At 36.4% G+C, this 17,358-nt stretch overlaps 1 protein-coding gene across 1 annotated transcript in view; it reads right to left on the reverse strand.

The window, feature by feature from the left end:
* ANO3 (anoctamin 3) overlaps window positions 1-17,358 on the reverse strand; it is a 420,829-nt gene that overhangs the window by 291,929 nt on the left and 111,542 nt on the right. Inside the window, exon 2 of the mRNA XM_060606231.3 lies at window positions 2,464-2,538. Coding sequence (XP_060462214.1) covers window positions 2,464-2,538 — 75 coding nt within the window. The remainder of the gene's footprint in view (window positions 1-2,463; window positions 2,539-17,358) is intronic.

Below are 17,358 nucleotides of genomic sequence, written 5' to 3' on the forward strand. Positions count from 1 at the left end.
GGGAGTCCTTGTGAATTGTCGGTGGAAATGTAAATGGACACAGCCACTATGAAAATAGTGTGGAGCTTCCTCAAAAAATTAAAAATCAAACTACCATATGATCTAGCTACTCTTCTGCTGGGTATATATCCAAAGAAATGAAAAAAAAAAAGGCAATAAAAACAGGACATCAAAGAAATATCTGCACCCTGTATGTTCAATGAAAGATTATTCACAATAGCCAAGACATGAAAACAACCTAAGTTGTCTGTCAATGGATAAACACACACACACACACAGTGGAAATTATTCAAATGGAAAAAAAAAAAAGAAAACCCTGCCCCTTGTGACAATGTGAGGGTGAAGTGAAATGAGTCAGAGAAAGACATTATTGTAAGTTCCTACTTACATGTGGAATCTAAAAAAGTTGAACTCTTACAAACCAAGTAGAATGATGGTTACCAGGTCATGGAGATAGAGGAATAGGGAGATGTTGGTCAAAGGGTACAAACCCTGGAATAAAATGATACCAATACAATACTAATAAAATTATTGTTATGTCATGGAAAATAGTATTGCTTTGGATACTGGAAATTATGGCATATATTCAGCAAACATTACCCAAAACACACACACTGGAAAATTGATTCTAATGCAAAGATTTCTGTAAAGCCTGGAATCAAGACAAGGAAAGTGAGTTATACAATTTGAAAGGTTAATAGCACTAGGCTATGGTAGCTCAATATACCCATCTCCATATGGTGTTGAGGCAGTGGGATATCTTGGGTCAGAGTAAATTCTCCCATTAAGAGTTCTCTAGAGGTGCCTGGGTGGCTCAGTCGGTTAAGTGTCTGACTTTGGCTCAGGTCATGACCTCATGGTTCATGAGTTTGAGCCCTGCGCTGGGCTCTGTGCTGACAGCCCAGAGCCTGGAGCCTGCTTCAGATTCTGTGTCTCCCTCTCTCTCTCCCCCTCTCCACCCCCCCCCCCCCCCGCCCCATACTCTGTCTCTCTGAATCTCAAAAATAAATAAACATCAAAAAAAATTTTTAAGAAAAAAATAAAAAAAGAGTAACAAGTATTACCAATGTTTGTCTCTCTGTTTTCATATTTTCTTGTTTGATTATCTACTTTCTGGGTGATCTATTTTCTAACCACAACAATTTAATTAACTTCATTAATCAGTAACCAATCAGTTGGTTAACTAATAGCCTTGTTCTTTCTCTTTATGATTGGATCTCAGGAAAAAAGTTTATTGCTAAATATAGTTTGCATTTTTCTGCTTTTACCTATTATGTGTTGGTTTATTGTTAACTTTTAACTTTTAAGGTTTTTACAGCAGTTTGTTGTTTTATGTAGATATGTTCATTGGGTTATGTCCCAATAAACCCATCATAAGTTGAAAATATCTTTAGTCAAAAATGCATGTAGTACATCTAACCTACTGAACATCATAGCTTAGCCTACCCTACCTTAAATGTGCTCAGAACACTTAAAGTTGGGTGAAGTCATCTACACAAAGCCTATTTTATAATAAAGTTTTGATGATCTCATGTAATTTACTGAATACTCTCCTGAAAGTGAAAAACAGAATGGTTGTATGGGTACAGGATGATTCTAAGTACATTGGTTGTTTGCCCTCATGATCGTGTGGCTGGCTGGTTGGGAGCTGTGGCTTCTACTGCCCAGCATCATGAGGGAGTAAGGTTTACATATCACTGGCCTGGAAAAGATCAAAATTCAAAGTACAGTTTCTCCTAAATTCTTACCACTTTTGCACAATTGTGAAATGGAAAATTGTAAGTTAAACCACAATAATTCAAGGACTGCCTATATATAAAAATTAACCATATAAAATCTACATTAAAGATCTTATGTTAAAATTATAAGTAAGTAAATGTTGGGGCACCTGGGTGGCTCAGTTGGTTAAGCGTCCAACCTTTGGTTTCAGCTCAGGTCATGATCTCACAGTTTGTGAGTTAGAACCCCACGTTGAGCTCTGCACTGACAGTGTGGAGCCTGCTGGGATTCTCTCACTCTTTCTCTCAAAATAAAGAAACTTTAAAAAAGCTTTAAAAAAACAAGTTATAATTAAGTATATATCAAATGGTTTGTGCAGTGGCCTTTAGCTGATCAATTTATTAATACTTACTAAGACTACCAAGATACTACTTTATAATGGGAATACATTTCTTCAAAACAAGTGGTACAAATGTTTTTGTATGTAAGATCTTGCATAAGACATTTATAAGTAAATGCAATTTCACCAGCAGCTTGGGATAAAACTAAGTAAATTACAGGTGCGAATGTGCTTTGCAAACTGCATGATAAGCTAAAGTGTCACATTGATCATTAATCACATGAATGTGATCCTGCACATTAGTGTTAAACTTTCACTCCACACAAAGACTCTGCAGTTGCTACACCATTATACTGAAGAGCAAAGTTGGTGAGAGCACCTGAAACTCCACCCTCATAACTCACCTTCACTGTGTTTGCCTTTGGCAGCCCACACACTCTTCTCAAGCTCACAATGAGATGAGCACAACTTTCGCAAGCCTGTGAGAGGGAACAAAGGAACAAGAAAAATTTTGCTTAGAAACTCAGTAGACCAGAAAGAGAATAGAAAATTATCATGAAAAAAGAGCTTTTCATGTTGACTATAGCTGCTGTAAAACTGCTATCTGGTATAGGTCAAATTAGTTATAAAGAAGTGTGTAGGAAGACACAACTTTTCAGTAAATTGCATTAGAAACTAAGCAGGTGGGTAGGTCTGTGTGCTGTTATGCAAGCTGATTTAGCTGTCGACTTTGAAAAAACTTAGAATGGCTAGACCTTCCAATTACTTTTTCCCGGGGTGAGTAATGCACTCTTCTAATATCCTGCCCACCCAAACTCAAAGTCTGTATCTTTCTCTTTGTTCACCCTCTGCTCTTCTGTTCAGCCATGCCAAATCACCAGAATTCCCTGAACATGACCTCTACTTCTTTGACTCTGGAATTTTGGTCAATCTTTTCTCTGTGCCTAAAATGCCTTCTCTACCCATGAGATTGAGGGAAAGTCTACTCTTCTTTTAAAAGAAGACTCAGCTCTAAGGCTACCTTGACAGGCACTTTTCTAAGTGACACCTCCATTTAGAAATAATCATTCCCTTTAAATAAGCCTTTCTCCAGAAATGTTTCTAAGCCTCAAAAGATACCTAATAAAATATAGTAGATGTTGCTCTCATCTACTATGAGATGACTATGTGACTGTGGGGAGATTAAGATCTCTAACCTCATTTTTTTTTTCTTCTGCAAAATAGGAATAATAATAACTACCTTGGAATGTTGTTGTAAACATTAAAGTCTATGCTTATAAATTAGCATTTGTGATGTTAAGTTCTGGCTTCGGTCCTAGTTCATAGAAAGCATTCAATAAGTGGTCAATCAACAGCTTCTTCTGCCTATAATTACAGTAATTCCTTCATGTTTATCTGTATGAAGTCCAAGAAGGGCACTGCTGGAATCTCAAATTTGTATCCGGCCCATCAGAAGCACAGGTGATAACCTGGGTTTAGGACTGGCATCTGGAGGTGGGGGGAGAGGAGTCTTACAGGACTGAGCTTATAACCTGTGGAATCCAATGCTATCTCCAGATAAATAGAGTTATAATTGAATTGAGTTTTATGACACTCAGCTCATATCCCAAGAATTGCTTGTTGGTATGGGGACTCCCCCTCACACTAGAATTGGTATCAGAACCTATTTAGTAGGAAGGCTCATATTTTAGTAGCAGGTCAACTAAATAAATTGGTTTCTTACAATAATAGAAATAAAATAATTCTATAGTTTGTCTATTATTTTGATTCTGGAGTGTGAATATTCTTATAAAGGCAGGGGCTTGAGAAATTTAATGATCACCAGATAAATATGTAATACAGTCTGTTTTATAATAGTAGAGTTTATTTTATAAAAGTAGAGTATATTTTATACTGTGTTGCACAAAATGCCTTTAAATATCGGTTTATGGATCATAAGATTGAAAGAGATTTGAAGACTATTTAATCTAACCCAACTTACTTCACAGATGAGCAAACTGAGACTCAGGGTGTTTGTATTATGGGCTTGTTAGGAAATATGCAGCTTGGAAGTCACAGAGCTGAGACTTAAACCCAGGTTTCTTACCTGGCACTTATATAGAAGCCTGTTTAGATGTTCCAGTCATGCTATGAATATGACAACACAGATAAAATGGTTTGGGGAGGCAAAGACTAGATTTTTTTTTCAGAATTGCAATAGCAATTTTAAACAACATTTTCAGGTAATGATAGGATTTAAGCTGAATTTGAAGAGTATGAATTTGAAGAATTTGGGTAGACCAAGAAGATTACAAGGTTAATTCAATGTGAGAAATAATGAAGGATAGTGTGGAAGTAAAATAGCCAAGGCTTTGTGAGAGGCCTGTTTGTGTAACTCAGACCAATAGATGCAGAGAATGACATAAGGAAGCCAAGAAACATGTAGTCCAATTCAATCATGCAATAGTCAACAAAACTGAAAAATCTTGTCTTTTTCACTAGATCATTAACTGCATCTGAAGGAAACTGAAGAGAGGTCCTAATTACTGAAAGCAAGTTATAGGAAGATTAATCTGGCAATTGTGGGCAGAAGATTATGGAAAAGTTTCCAAGATCACCTGGGAACTCTTAAAGGTAGGTTGAAGCTCCAATCAAGGTTGTAGCAGTAGAAACTCAAATATATGAGCAACATGACAAAAGATACATCAGAAAACCATAGTTGGCTGGTGAATTTGAAAAAGGGGAGAGACAGAGATAAAATGATAGTTCATGTTAATATTTTAAGTTCCAGAGACCTGACACATGTTTTCCACAGGCTAAACAGGGAGGAAGGTCAAGTAGGTATGAGATATGATAGGCTCAGTTTCAGACTTACTTACTTTGGGTTGAATCTGGGATAATTCAGTACACGGGCTCATGAGCCTGAGGGGGAGATAGGAGTAGGAGACATAGACCGAGATATTATGCACATAAAGGTGAGGGCTGAATCTACATAAGGAGTAAATCCTTGGAAAAGAAAATGGGAGGAAAAAAGTACAGGGGGCCAAGACAGATTCCTGACCAATGACAAGAGCTGGTTGCAGAAGAAAGAAAGGAAACCAAAGAAGACATGAAGTCGAGTATTTGGAAAAAACAAACAAACAAACAAACAAACAAAACCCAAAAAACAAAAAACAAAGAACTGAAAATACTATAGTGTTTATCTTGGGAGAACTCTATATCCCAAATGTAGTTGGAAAGGCTGTCCTCTATGTCTATGTTTATCAGGTTCAAAATACTAGTTTCTATGTCAGTATGTATATCTGGCTGAATATTTAAATCTTGTATGAAAATTAGAGAAAGCTCAGTAAAGAACGTTGAAAGAAGAACTTCACATTAGACTAATTCATCTTCAGAAACACAACAGTGAGTTAAAATATTTCATTAAAATTTTGGTTTTTAAGTAAGTTCAGACTACTTGTTAAATATTGGAAATCAAAATTGCTATTGCTGTGAAAGCCCTCTGTTAAGAAGATTTATGACTAAGGCAAAAATTAGGTCTGTAGTCCTACACAGTGGAAAAGCCTAAACTAATCTGGTTAAGTAGCTTAAATAAACTGACAAATCTGGACACCAATATCATCAGAGGAATTGCATATAATCTGGAAAGGAAGAGCAGCCAATGTGAGAAGTCATTCAAATGCAAAAGCTAAGACTCATCAATGTTGCTTGCAAACACTTACTGATTCAATGAATAATGATCTCTAAACTAGAATGAATTACACACTATAAATGCTGAAGCAAGTTAACCTATACCTGTTCTTCTTGATTAGGATCAAAGGTGTTTGTGTGAATTTTTCTTTTCAAAGAAATAATGCTCATTAGTTCATTAGTTCAGAATGAAAGTGAGTCATGACCAACTAAGTGGATAACCTTGGGAAGTTCCCTTTTCCTTAATTTATGTCTTTGTAAAATGAGGGGATGGAACTGGGTGATCTAAAGTCCCTATTCTCTTATTAAAAAGTAGTTTCCAAATTATTAAACTAGGGTTAAAATATGTTTCTTATCAAACCCTCTGCAACATAGTTGCACATAGTTGTAATATAGACATGGATATAGGTATGGGATATATAGTATGATCTAGGGAAAATGAATTTAATCATCTGATTGAAAGGAAATAGATTTTCTAGAATAAATTTGTGGAAGGCCCAAAGACAAATATAGATACGTGCATGCGGAAAATAAATACAAACTTTATGAAACATAGGAAGGCAAAAGTTCTGCTTCTAAGGCAGGAAAGCTTTTAGGAGGTGGGGAAAAAAGATTAGCTGGTTGCTTAGCTCAAAGACAGTAGTGTATGTGGAATTATTATACAGAAATATGAATGCCACGTATGGATGATAAAGGTTTTTGAAGCAATCGTGAAACAATTACTCAAAAGTGGGTCTTCCGTTCATGTTGTTCGGTTAGCAACTCTATGCCTCAGCAATTACCCAAATGGCAATACATCCCCCAGCCCACAGCCCAGGCTGCTAGGACGGCACAGCCATAGGGTTTCTCTTTTAGGGAGCCAAAAAAGTTATTTCTGAGCACATTCTCTGACTATCATCCAATAAAATTAGACATTACTCATGAAAGTTTCTAGAAATCCAATATTAACAAGTGAATGGAAGAGGAAATCAAGATATGCTTTAAACTGCAGTCATTCCAGGGGCGCCTGGGTGGCTCAGTCGTTAAACATCCAACTTCAGTTCAGGTCATGATCTCGCGGTCCGTGAGTTTGAGCCCCACGTGGGGCTCTGTGCTGACAGCTCAGAGCCTGTAGCCTGTTTCAGATTCTGTGTCTCCCTCTCTCTCTGACCCTCCCCCATTCATACTCTGTCTCTCTTTGTCTCAAAAATAAATAAACATTAAAAAATTATTTTTTTTTAAATAAACTGCAGTCATTCCTTAACACGTATATGGAGATGGTTCTTGTAAGAGTGTGAAAACTTAGGAACAATTAAAGAGTAAGAATTAAAACAAAATGTGATTAGATTGCCAACATTTCTAAAAACATTCATAATAGCCAGGGTTGGCAATATGTAGAGAAATGGGTGCTGCCATATAGTCTTGATAAGACTTTAAACCGACAAGTCCCATTCACCAGGGGCAGTTTGGCAGTGACTTACAAACTGAAAATGCACATACACTTTAATGGAACAGTTCTACTCCTGAGAGTCTCTCTTCCTGAAACACACACACAGAGCCTAAATATAGATGCACAATAATGTTTATTGCTTTGCTACGCCTAAAGTTGGGACAAATCATAAAACACATTTGTATGTCTACATTTTACAATCCTATGAAAAGGTCATTAAAATGGATGAGATGGGGGTGCCAGGCTGGCTCATATGGTAGAGCATGTGACTCTTGATCTCAGAGATGTGAGTTCAAGTCCCACACTGGGTGTAGAGACTACTTAAAAACAAAATCTTAAAGAAAATGAATGAGGTGGATCTACATGGACTGATATAAAAATATATTATTCTATATTCTTAAGTGAAAAATCAAGTTTCAAAAATTATTATACTATGACCTCCCTGGTTGCAACCCATCCTCTAATATGTATTTACCTGTACTATATAAACTAGCAAGACCATAGAGTAATGTATACATTAAGTTGTAATAGTAGTTATCTGCGGTGAGTGGCTTAGAGATGTAATGGGGGAATGTACCTTTCATTATTATAAAATTTTATAGGAACAGCCTGCAATTTGAGAATATTAATTTCAAATAATAGAATAATTAACATGAATCTAATGGGCAAAGAGGTAATGCTCCTCTTTGGGGACTTTTATATTACATATGAATCCTTAACACTAAACATTACATAAATGTTAATCTACACTGGCTATTGCTGCAAGTGATACCTTTCAGTCACTTAAAAAAATGAAATGGAAAGCTTGTTCTATTCTATAAAACAACTTAAAATTTAAAAAAATATTAAAAATATGTAAATACTAAAGAATATTAATCCTCACTAATAATCAATGACATGAAAACAAGAATATGGCATCATATTAGCAGAGCTAAAAATGGATAATAATTAAGATTTGCGAGAGTTTGATCAAGCTACTTTTATATATTGCTGGTGGTAACAATTTTTCTCATGGCATTATAATCTCTTTCATACATATATACGGCTACGTAAAAGCTGAAAATAAATATTTTAGAATATTAAAAATGCTAGCATCCAAATAATAATAACTTTCTTGTCTGAACTTTAAATACATTCCAGCTGTTGTAATTATTTATTTTACTTCTGTAGTGAGATAAATATAAAGAAATCTGTGAAAATAGTATTTATTTTTTTTAAGTTTTTTTTCAATGTTTATTTATTTTTGAGAGAGAGACAGAGTGTGAATGGGGGAGGGGCAGAGAGAGAGGAAGACACGGGATCTGAAGCAGGCTCCAGGCTCTGAGCTGTCAGCTCAGAGTCTGATGCAGGGCTCAAACTCATGAACCACGAGCTCATGGCCTGAGCCCAAGTCCAACACTTAGCTGGCTGAGCCACCCAGGTGCCCCTGAAAATAGTACTGAAAGACTTCAGTTTATTCATTAGAATATCAAAGGTATTCTGACTTGTGTCATTTATTTTATTTTATTTTTTTTTAGTGAACTCTTCTACATTAGCCACTTCTGTATGAAGGGGCCTTTTTCCCTCACTTCTCCAAAAATTGAGCTAACATTCAGTTCACGTATAAGGAATTGTGTAAGACAGATACCACATGACGGCTGGCAGTTTGGCTGGATCCTGGCAGGTGCCTATACAGCCTCTGACCAGTACCTGGAGCTTAGCAGGGCTGAATCACCAGTCTCTTTCCCACTTTGAAATTTTTGATATTAATCATTCTCTACCACCTTTAACCGTAATAATTCTTCTAACAGATGCAGGTTTATTTATATGATAGGGCTTAAAAATGAGATGAGAAGGCAAAGGTCTATATTGATTTCACTTTGAGCCTACTTCTTTTCCTTTGAAACTACATCATTGGGGAAAAAATAAAACAGTCAATGCTCTATGGTATTAAGGTATTTATCTGTGCAACAATAGATGCATAAGCATATTTTACCTGAATCATTCATTCATCTCTCTCTTTCTCTCTCTCTCTCTCTCTCTCTCTCACACACACACACACACACACACACACACACACGCACGCATACACACACATACACCCCTCTGGCATAGCATCAAAGGCTTATAGAATGACAGAGCCAAAAGAAATTTAGATCCTGTCATCTAGCAGTTTTAAAAGCACGATCCTTGGAGCTCTTGGGTTCTGTGTAGCTTCTCAAGGAAATCTAGGAAGGTGGGAGGGTGTTCAGAGAGTACACAACTGAGCTACTTTAGCTCTGGTTTAAATAAAACCTCTACTTCACTTTCACATCTCACACAGCCTGAGTGTAGCTACTTTAAAAGTACTTCAACCACTGACCAGGTCCATTTTACTCATTTAATAGGTTAGGAAACTAGTGTCCTAGAAAGTTCAGTTACTTAACCAAGGTTCTAAAGCTATGGCAGAGACAGGTCAAGGTATTTAGATTTTTAATTCCAAATGGAAACTGGAAAGCTGATGACAGTGGTAATTCTCTGTAATTCTGGTTTTTCCATGGGGTTGCTATAGCTTATGAAACTCACATTATGAAGAGGCAATTAAGAAAATGAAGAGGTAACCAGGCAACAGTAGTGCCATTTTCTTAATAATGTGAGTGATATTATGCAGGGATAGGTTACTTCTGCTTCAGCTGAGCTGGTGCATATATGGGACAACACAGGTTGAGCATCTGCTGGGAATTAGCATAGACTTTTTTCTACACACCTGTTCTGCAGAAGAATATCTATAATGAAAGCTCCAGCAGCTTGCTCCTATATGACTGCCAAAATCTGAATAAGTAATACCCCCTGGCCACATCATAACATAAGGCAGAGTTGGATCTGTGACAAAGCTCTAAAAAAAAAGTGAGGTTTGGTTGGAAAATTGTGTGTGTGTGTGTGTGTGTGTGTGTGTGTGTGTGTATGTATACATAGAAGTAAATGGAATTTTGTGTACCATTCCTCTCCCGTGGGCTTTGGTTTCCTAATCTGTAAGAGGGGAAGGAGACTGATCTTTAAAATAGTTTTCAATGCTTATGTTAGTTGAAGTGGGTGCTTTTTGTTTTTAAAATCAGATTCACCATCAAGAGGGAAAAAAACAAAAGGAGGAAAAACATTAGCAATTGTGTAAGAGACACTTTATCAGGCATTTGTATTATGTTTTAAAATACCATCTCAGACGAGCTATAACATGAAAATATATATTATTTAAAAATATGCCTTTTTTGTTAACTTTTTTTTAATGTTTATTTATTTTTGAGACAAAGAGAGACAGAGCACGAGCGGGGGAGGGGCAGAGAGCGAGGGAGACACAGAATCTGAAGGAGGCTCCGGGCTCTGAGCTGTCAGCAAAGAGCCCAACGTGGGGCTTGAACCACAAACTGTGAGATCATGACCTGAACTGAAGTCATGACCTCAACCAACTGAACCACCCAGGCACCGCAAAAATATGCTTTTGAATAGAATAAGAAAGATACAAAAAAATTATTTTTAAATGTGAGATGTGTGTGGGTCCAAGGCATAATAATTCCACATGTACACCTGAAGTTAAAACCACAATTAGAAGAAAAAATGTGCCAACAGGTAGACTTATCTCAAATTCATATTCATAACCTTAAGTGGGTCCTTTATGGTGACCAGCAGTCAATATCTTTCCCTGGTCATCTTGTTTTCCTACTCACCTAGAAGACTATTTTATATTTTATTCCCTTATTCCAAATTCTGTCTTCTAACACCCACCTCCTCCCCACTCTACACTCTCAGCTGATAATTTTGCTTCCTATTTCACTGAGATTTAAGCAATCTATAGAAAACTTCCACAGCTTCCACCCACATACTGGCATCTGTACCCATATATTCTGACTTCCTGCCTGATACTCTACATAAACTAACTGCATTCCCAGCTAAACCCATCTCCTCTGCTTATTCACCTACTTCAGCCCAATAATTCCCTCATGCTTTTGAATAGAAAGATTCCTTACAGAATCAAGTCCAACCTCCCATCACCATGAAAGCATTAATCCCTAAAAAATTGGAAAGAAGAAAGAAAAAAAAAGCAACCTCTTTTGGCTCCAGTTCTCCTGATGTCTTTTTTTCTCAATTTATTTGTTTCCTTTTGCTCCAAAATTCCACAAAAGTACAGTCAATAGTCACATTACTAATTGCTCTTCTTAAATCTTCCACAAGTTTTGTGGTTTTCTTTGTTTGTTCATTTGTTTTGCCCCATACGTCCACTAAGACTTGTAATAGGGTCACTGATGGTCTCTTTACTGCCAAAGTCAAAAGTCAGTCTTAATCTTCATCTTATTGGCTGCATTAGGGACATTTGACATAATTGCTTATGTTTTCTTCCTTGATACACTATCCTCACTTGGCTTCCAAGGTGTTACAGTTTCTTCGCTTTTCGCCAACTCTCTAGATAGATGCTCCTTCTTAGTTTCTGTTGTATGTTCCTCTCATCCTTTGACCTTTTAACTTTGGAAAGGTCTATGACTCAGGCTTTGGACCCTTCCCTTCTATACTCTATTCTCTATCCTTGGTGATCTAACCTGTCTCATAATTTTAAATATTATCTATATGCTCATACCTCTTAAATGCATATCTCCCATCCAGATATCTCTCCCTAACTCCAGGCATTTATATCACATCTGTCTTTACATTTCTATTTGGTCTGAAAGAATTGTGTCCAAACTCAACATTCTTATGAATCTTCTGATATTTGTTCCCAGACCCAACTCAACCATAGTTTTCCCATCTCAATCGATGGAGGAAATCTTAGAGACCAAAATCTTGATACTTTTCTTTCATAACCCTCATTAAATCCACTTTCTAAGTACCTGTATATCCAGAACCTATCCATATCTTCTCACCCTCTCCACTGCTGCGAGTTTCTTAAGTGGTGTCTCTACTGCCCACCATGAAAGTAAGTTTGGGATTGAGAGTGAAGACACATGAGGCAGATGAATTAAAAATGAAATGACTCTTTTGCTTGAAACCCTTCATTCAGTGAATTACCATTTCACTAAGTGTAAAAATTCAAGTCCTTATAATTATTAGATGATAACCAGCCCTACAATGCCTGAAATAATCTTGCTTGCCATTGCAGATACAAAAAACATCTGTTTCAGGGAGTAGCTTTTTCACATCCCTTTTTAAATGCATCTTTAAGAGTTTAAAAACTTAAGAGTTCATCACTGCACAAATGCTTACAGGATAAACACCTGATTATCCTTGTAAGGGAATTATGGGGCATACATAACTTGATTATGAGTTTGTGGTATATCTCTCTACTTTAAGTACCCTGGACTCTTAAAAATGCTGCTTTCATTTCACTTTTCTCAGTACTGATGATTCTTTTGGTTTCCTCCTGTATTAGTAGTGTCTTAATTTACTTTATTTCCTAAATTCATTATTTGTATATAAAATTCTGTACATGTTTTGTAAATGTATTACCTGTCTGTTGGCAATACAATACCAATAGTCTTTAAATACAATACAATAGTCTTTAAATACAATACAATAGTCTTTAAAACATCTTTTTACTGTTACCAATAGTAAATTTGAACTCTTTAAAGAAAAAAAAATCCTGTATTCAGGGCAAGAAGGAGCTGAGTACTCCTTTCCACAATTCTCTGTATTTGTTGATAATCTGCATTATAAAATTGCATATTAATAAAATAATCCTAGGTGGAGGAACTTCAGTAGAGTATACTCCTAGCTTTTCTTCTTTGGGGAAAAACCTAGTTTATCAGGGTGTTTTGTCATTTTCAAGTATGGGAAAACTTTTTTCCTTCTTCTCCATTTTGGGCTGTTCCCCTTTCTCCTGCCACAATATAAGGGGTCTGACACTATGGGAGTTGCTTCAGGTTTCCTGGCTGGGTCACCTAGTTGATGGGCAGGTCTCAGATTCAGAAGGAGAGGAAGTTGGGAAAGCTCATTTGGCCACACATCAAAGTCTCATTGCCCTAGCTTTCATCAATTATACAGCCGACCTTTTGATATCCGTCAGTCTCTAGTGCTCTATTTCTCAATTGGTTCAGAAATCAGGCAATGGGAAAGAGATGCTATCTATGGAGCTCATCAAAATCCAAACATGTTCACAACAATTCAGATAGTAGTTTCTAAGCATCCCATTTTTGCAGGTATAGTCTGAGGGCAGGAGGATGTAATGGAAAGTATTGGGCTCTGGTGTCAGACAATCTTTGCTTCTAATGTCAGATGTACTACTATGTCACCCTGAGTCAAGTTATTTAACGTATCTCAGTCTCTTTTCCCTGATCTATACAATAGCATGAATAAGGACTTCCTCACTGTGGAGTTAGAAGAAAAGGTATACATGAAATGCCTAGAAGGAAACCTAGTACAAATGAATCCTCAGAATTACTGTCTTCCCCTTTATATCAATAATCAATTGAGTAAATAATTGAAATCAAGTCAGAAATAACAATATGTACCAGAAATTAGGAGAAAGTTATTTACAGAAAATAAATGGTTGAGTAATAGAAAGAATATTTTAGGGAAAAAAAAATGGACAGTCTTTTATTTTGAAGAGAAAGCAAAATAAATTCTCTTCTTGCAACACTGAAGTAGACTAGTGAAAAAAAAAAAAAAGGCACCAGTAAATCTGTCCAAAATTTCTATAGTAGCTGATGTGGGTGGAATAAGAGGACCCTTGATTCATCCAACCCACTGCCTGTGTTCTGAATAATTACAAGTTTTTATGGCTTCTGCAAGATGTTGTTGATCATTTTATGACAATAAACCCATGAGTATCTGTCTGTGTTAGAACAGTGACACTCACTGGTTATTTCTGATATTGACAGAAATACTTACTACTAAAAACCAGTTCTTTATAAAGCAAAATTTAAAATTATCCTCATAGATGTCAACAAGGTAACAAAAGGATATGCAAAGGTATCTATAGGTATCAAAAGGGAATGCTGAAATACTAGGAGGTACAAAGAAATTACACATATACACATGTGGAATAGTTCAGGCAACTGGGGATATAAGCACATAAGCAGCCAGTGAGTACTATCTTTACATTACAGGAAATAATTCATCAATTAACCCTGAAAGCATAACTTATAAATATTTGGACCAACATAATTTTAAGAGTTATCCAATACAGAATGATATTCTTTGGTTGTGGCTCCCTGTCTCCAGAGATACCCAAATATATTTGAACAGTTATTAATTGTACTAATCCTAGAGAGGATTCATGAGTAACAGGAATTCTGGAAGATCTTTAAAAACATTCTAGCTTCCAGGTCCTGACATTCAGTGCAAACCCAAATTTACATGGCTTATAAACTAATAATGTTGTTCACAGTAAAATCTGGCTCCATTGCTCATATGTAAATTATGCAAACCTTTTTTAATCCTTTAGGCCTTATTAGCTTTGGAATAGGAGGGCTTGCCGAATCAGTGCCTTTGTTATTATTCATCAGTGATAATAACTCACTGCAGTGAAATATAATAGAAGCATCTATGACTTTTTTAAAGTTTATTTGTTTACTTATTTTTAGTAATCTTTACACCTGGCATGGGGCTCAAATTCATGACCCTGAGATCAAGAGTCACACGCTCTTCTGACTAAGCCAGTCAGGCACCCCACATCTACAACTTTTTTATTTGTGGGATGATTTTCTGCCACCTAACACAAAAACAGCAAGAATGATTGACCTTTTCTTTTCTCCTAACCCTTAACCCCAGTAAACACTTCAAATCTCATAGAAAATTAATCTCTGATTTAAGGAGGAATGCAATCCGTGTGCGTAACTGGCAGGACTCTACCTCGAGAGCATATTAAAATTTTTCTCTCCCTTTTAGACTAGTAAAAGCAAAACAACACACAAAAACATAATTTGAATTTCAATGATTTAAATATGTTGCTTAATATTCCTCACTCCCCAAAGCATTAAGGCGAAGGTCAATTAATCTAAGGCCAGGACCAGCCCTGGCACGTCATATGGACATTTTCTCATTTCTTATTTTAGAGATGTTTACATTCAGGGACTCATAAAGAAACTGCTTACTTGCCTAAGGCAGTTTCAATAAACTCATTCATGTAATGAGAGTTTATTTTCCTTAGGTACTAAGAATATTTTTACATATAAATCATTGCACAAAAGAGCAGTTATCAATACAAGGACGACAACAAAAACCCAACCTTGCTACCCACCATCACGTTATTACAGAGAATATTAAACCAATTCATTTTCTTTTATTAAACACACACGTTTAGACAAGGAACAGCATTAGTGGTACTATTTAAGTAGCTGTTTTCACCATCTGTTTTCCAGTTAGCATTGAAGTATGCTTATCCCAAGAGAATGTACAGGTTAGTACATAAAAACAGAATGACGTAGAGAGTCAGCTCTGTAGTGTAAGAGTTCTACAGATTGAGGGGGAGGAGAAAAAAAAATCCCAGGACGAACATAGTGGAAGCATAGGTGAAGGTAGGAACAGGGAGAAATTTGGCTCAAAGTGTCCCTTGGGCACTGTTTTGTCAGACTCATTTCCAAACAATAACATCTGTAAGAACGAAACCCACAGATATGCTAAAGGTAGTTTTGAAAATTTCAATCTGATCTAATATCTGGTGGAAATACGAGTTGATGATCTATTTTACGTCTAGACTTTGTATAGAATTACATATCTTTTACATGACCTTTTAAAGAAATATTGATAACTTTTTTTGCTATATATACCTTTAAGTGTGATGAAATACATTTAATGCCTTTTACTAGTCTTACTATCTCTATTAATTTCTTGGCTCAAAAGAGTTTTATTGTTGCTAAGGGAAAAACAAAGGCTTTATCACAAGGGGGTTATAAAAAAATGTGTTAGAGAAATGACAGAAGTAGCAGGCTGTCAATTGGTGACATCTACATCCGTTGTCTCAGATATATTTCTGTCTCTTAAAGATATGCAAAAAAAAGAAAGAAAGAAAGAAGAAGAAGAAGAAGAAGAAGAAGAAGAAGAAGAAAAGAAAAAGAAAAGCATGAGTTATTTTTCAGTTTTTAAATGTTTCAGAGAGAATTACAAATCAAAGTGTAAGTCATAGTCATTCTTTTTCAGGAAGGGGCAAAGGCATTGTGTAGGTGGTGAAATCAGAGAACAGGGTCTAAATTTTGGTTCTCAGTTTTGTTGTGTGACTCTGGGAAAGCTGCTTACTCTACCGAGCCTTCTGTTTCCCCACTTGGAGAGAGGTAATGATAATTACAATAACAAGAATAATAACTAGAAGAGTGATTTTTTCTTTTTTTTTTTTTTTTTTTTTTTTTTTTTGAGAGAGAGAGAGAAAGAGAGAGCAGGGGGGTGGCAGAGAGAGAGAAAGAGAGAGAGAGAATCTTGAACAGGCTCCATGCTCAGCATGGAGCCAGCCAAGGGATTCGATCCCATGACCCCTGGGATCATGACTTGAGCAGAAATCAAGAGGCAGCTGCTTAACCAAATGAGCCACGCAGGTGCCCATAAAATAGTACTTTCACTGAGGATTCAGTGAGATCATGTTATATAAAGTCTCTGACTCCCAAGAAAAGATTATAAACCATAATTACCAAAACTGTGGACAGCAGTCCTTTAAAAACATTTTATTTGCACAGAGCCCACATTCCACTCCTGTTCTTTCAATTTCTACACCCCATCCCCTTTACACCCCCCAACTCTCCAAAATGTGCCATCTTCCTGTGGCCTCCAACAAACACACAGGGACTCTCACACTGAATTGCGATCACAAATGTTGGCAACATAAAGTAGCAAGAATATTTAAATCCCAGCATAATAATCTTTAAATTCTATCTGAATATATTTCTATAAAACAGCCTCTAGCCACCCACACTGGATTTCTTCTATTACAAAGCAAAAGAGTGAAAAACAAGAACAACAGAAACAAACAAAAATAAAGAAATGGAATCCTTGGATCTGCTCTAGACCGAAGCTGTTTCTACCAAAAGCAAAAACAACAACCCCCCATTCCCCCACCCCCAAATCCAGAAACCACAGAGACGTAGATGTCATAGTTTCCCAGCAATGTAAAACCTGGATCCATTTACTGGGAATAACAGTTGAGCCAGGTAGTGGGGGGAAAAATCACTCAGGATAAACAAAATGGACATTCAAATGATGGGATGACAGGATGAGTTTCAGAACAGTATCTCAGAGTAGTCTCATCAGTCACTTTTGGTTTCCAATTTAA

Source organism: Panthera onca, chromosome D1 (assembly GCF_046562875.1).
Source record: "Panthera onca isolate mPanOnc1 chromosome D1, mPanOnc1 haplotype 2, whole genome shotgun sequence".
NCBI lineage: Eukaryota > Metazoa > Chordata > Mammalia > Carnivora > Felidae > Panthera > Panthera onca.